Source organism: Neovison vison, chromosome 13 (assembly GCF_020171115.1).
Source record: "Neovison vison isolate M4711 chromosome 13, ASM_NN_V1, whole genome shotgun sequence".
Taxonomy (NCBI): Eukaryota; Metazoa; Chordata; class Mammalia; order Carnivora; family Mustelidae; genus Neogale; species Neogale vison.
Window position 1 is genome coordinate 97,485,434 of NC_058103.1, and position 3,176 is coordinate 97,488,609.

Consider the following 3,176-nt stretch of genomic DNA (forward strand, 5'->3'; position numbering starts at 1 on the left):
TAGATGAACGGAATTAGGAGAAATGGAAAAGGTTATACAAAGTGTTGAATGGCGAACTCATCAGCTGACTGTGCACTACGGCTACTTTTTGGCCCCTGTATTATAAACGCCTTAATATCATTTGTACCAAAGAAAATTAGAGCGATAAAAATGTTAGTCTTACATGCTCAATATAGCCCCTTACAACAGGAGAACATAGAACTGGCTGAAAAGTCAGTCAAGGATTTGACTAATTTCCAAGGAAAAGGGGGGAATGTGAGGGCATGTATGAGGGCCTGGTTAGCCAGAGGAATATACTTGCAAACCCCAGATATAGGGGCGGGCCAGGCCGGATAGAGACATCCAATCAGTGGGATATTTACTGTGGTGTGTTGAAATCTCATTGGCCACCTGTGTGTGGGCCGAGCTCATCCACTTCTATAAAGGTTAGTCTGTGAGTCTGGGGAAGGGGGAGTAGTAGGAGGAGTTGTAGTAGCTGTTGGGATAGGTGTTAGGGTAGCCCTTGGGATAGCCATTGGGGTAGTTGGAGTAAGTCTTCAGGAGCAGCGCCACCGCGAGCAGCCTTCCTGCCCCGAGCCGGGGACCGCCGCGAGTGGCCTCGTGGGCGAGTGGCCTTGTCCCGCCTTGTTGGGAGCGGCCTTGTTGGGAGCGGCCTTGTCGGGGTCGCCGTTGTCGCCTCTTAGTAAGAGATGGCCCCTGCCGGTTGGTTTGGTTTCTGATGCTTGGTGCAAAATAAAGCTTTGCTTGACTTTCGCTTTGCATCAGTCTCGTTCCTTTGATCACGGACCCTAACATTGTATACACTCGTTTCTTTCTTTTCTTCTTCTTTTTTTTAAAATATTTTATTTATTTATTTGACAGAGAGAGAGTGAGATCACAAGTAGGCAGAGAGTCAGGCAGAGAGAGAGGGGGAAGAAGGCTCCCTGCTGAGCAGAGAGCCCAATGCGGGGCTCGATCCCAGGACCCTGAGATCATGACCTGAGCCGAAGGTAGAGGCTTTAACCCACTGAGCCACCCAGGTGCCCCCTCTTTTTTTTTCCCCAAAGATTTATTTATTTGAGAGAGAGAGAATGATCAGGGGAGGGGCAGGGGCTGTGGGAGAGGGAGAAGCAGGTTCCACTGAGCAGGGAACCTATACGGTCTTGGGTTCCATCCCAGGACCCTGGGATCTTGACCTGAGAATAAGGCAGATGCTTAACTGACTGAGCCAGCCAGACATCCTATACATTTATTTCTAAACAAATAATATGAGGGGCACCTGGCAGGCTCTGTCACTGGAGCATGTGACTCTTGATCTCTGGGTTGTGAGTTCAAGCCCCATGTTGGGTGTAGAGTACTTAAAAATGAGACGTATGTGAGCAACCATGAAGCAGCTAGTCCCTGAGCCTGTAGTTACTTATTTTCACTGGCGGCCCCTTGACCTGCTGTTATTCTCTTCAGAGCAGACTTCACTTCCTGGTTCCTCAGGGTATAGATGAGGGGGTTCAGAAACGGAGTGACAACAGTGTAAAACACGGCCACTGCTCCATCCAGGGGACTCTTGGAGCCAGCCCTGAGATAGATGAAGATACAGGGAACATAGTAGACAGTGACCACGGTTAGGTGGGAGCCACAGGTGGAGAAGGCTCGGCGCCGCCCATCAGCAGTGCGAATCTTCAGGATGGCGTGGACTATGTTGGCATAGGAGAGCAGAATTAACATGAAGCAACTGGCTGCCACCACTCCAATGTCCACAAAGGTCACGAGCTCATTGATGGTTGTGTCAGCACAGGCCAGTCTCAAAACCGCAGGGATGTCACAGATGAAGTAATCCACCTGGTTGGGCCCACAGTAGGGCAGGTGGAAGGTCAATGTGGCCTGGATAACCCCATGGATGGAGCCAGCCACCCAAGCTCCAGCCACGAGGATGGTGCATAACCTCCCATTCATGAGCACGGGGTAGCGCAGGGGCTGGCATATTGCCAGGTACCTATCGTAAGCCATCAAGGTGTAGAGGAAGCACTGGGTGCTTCCCAGGAAGTGAAAGAAATACAGTTGAGCCACACAGCCCCCAAAGGGGATTGCCTTGCTGGCGGGAGTAAAATCCAATATTAGCCGAGGGACGATGACTGAGGAGAGCCACATGTCCAGGAATGAGAGCACGGCTAGAAGAATGTACATGGGACGAGCATGGAGCTTTGGGTCAGCCCACACGGTGAGCAGAATGAGGAGGTTCCCCAGCTGAGTCAAGACGTAAATGATGAAGAAGACCAGGAAGAGGAGGGTCCTCAGACTCGGGGGATGAGGTAAGCCCAGGAGAATGAAGCCCAGGGACGTATTTTTGGTCTCTCCCATGTCTTTCTGTAGTCTGCTAAGATGAATGGTGAAGTCAGACAAGGGTAATACACACAAGGAAGAGGCAAGAGAATGCTTTTGTCTGATGGTTAATGCCTTAGAGTGATGAGATAAACAGAATACTGTCAAAACTTAATTTTTTAAAATTTCTTTCTTTCTTTCTATCTATCTTTCTTTTCTTTTTTTTAAGAACAGGCAGTGTTGTTAAAAACTATCTTGGTTTACTTGGTAAGAGGAACTGTCTAGAGGCTGATTATTTTTCTAGATGGATGGAAACTCTTATCTATTAGGAGATACCAAGAAGCAGAATTTGGCAGATCAAGGCACAAGGGTACACATGGATAGTAGAGAAGAACCAATAATTCCAGCCAAAAAGGGAGTTCACTAAAGGGGACCAAGGTCGAGGAAGAGCAGTATGGAATCCATACCCCACAACTACCATATTGACTTTTCCCTCCACTTACCAACATTGCAATGTCTCAGCTAAGGTCCCATCTCCTTACCACAGCATGTAAAAATATTCATTATATGGCCTTATTTGTCACTCTGTCAATCCCCTTTCAGTTCCTTCTTAGTGTTCAGTTCACGGGACTCCCCAGGGCTCTCACAGTGGTCAATTCCAGCTTGAGCCTATGCATGCACAACACCTTCTCTGCTCACTTCACCTGGGTGATGTGCACTTTCCCTTCAGGACTGAGTTTGAAGGTCCTCTTTTTCAAGAAGACTTTCCTGATTCCTGAAGACCATGCTTATACTTTTCAGAGCACGTGTCACATTCCGTTACTACTGTCTAATTTCTTATTTTTCTCCCCCATCAGTCCTCCCATTTAACACAGCAAATG

General features: G+C 48.3%; 1 protein-coding gene across 1 annotated transcript; it reads right to left on the bottom strand.

Moving 5' to 3' along the window:
• Positions 1 to 426: 426 nt before the first annotated feature.
• LOC122894643 (olfactory receptor 10G2-like) lies at positions 427 to 2,334 on the bottom strand. The gene is made up of 2 exons (XM_044232406.1): positions 1,397 to 2,334; positions 427 to 721 (listed from the first exon to the last, which is right to left on the bottom strand). Exons 1-2 carry the CDS (start codon positions 2,332 to 2,334, stop codon positions 427 to 429), a joined length of 1,233 nt encoding a protein of 410 aa, XP_044088341.1.
• Between the last annotated feature and the right edge of the window lie 842 nt (positions 2,335 to 3,176).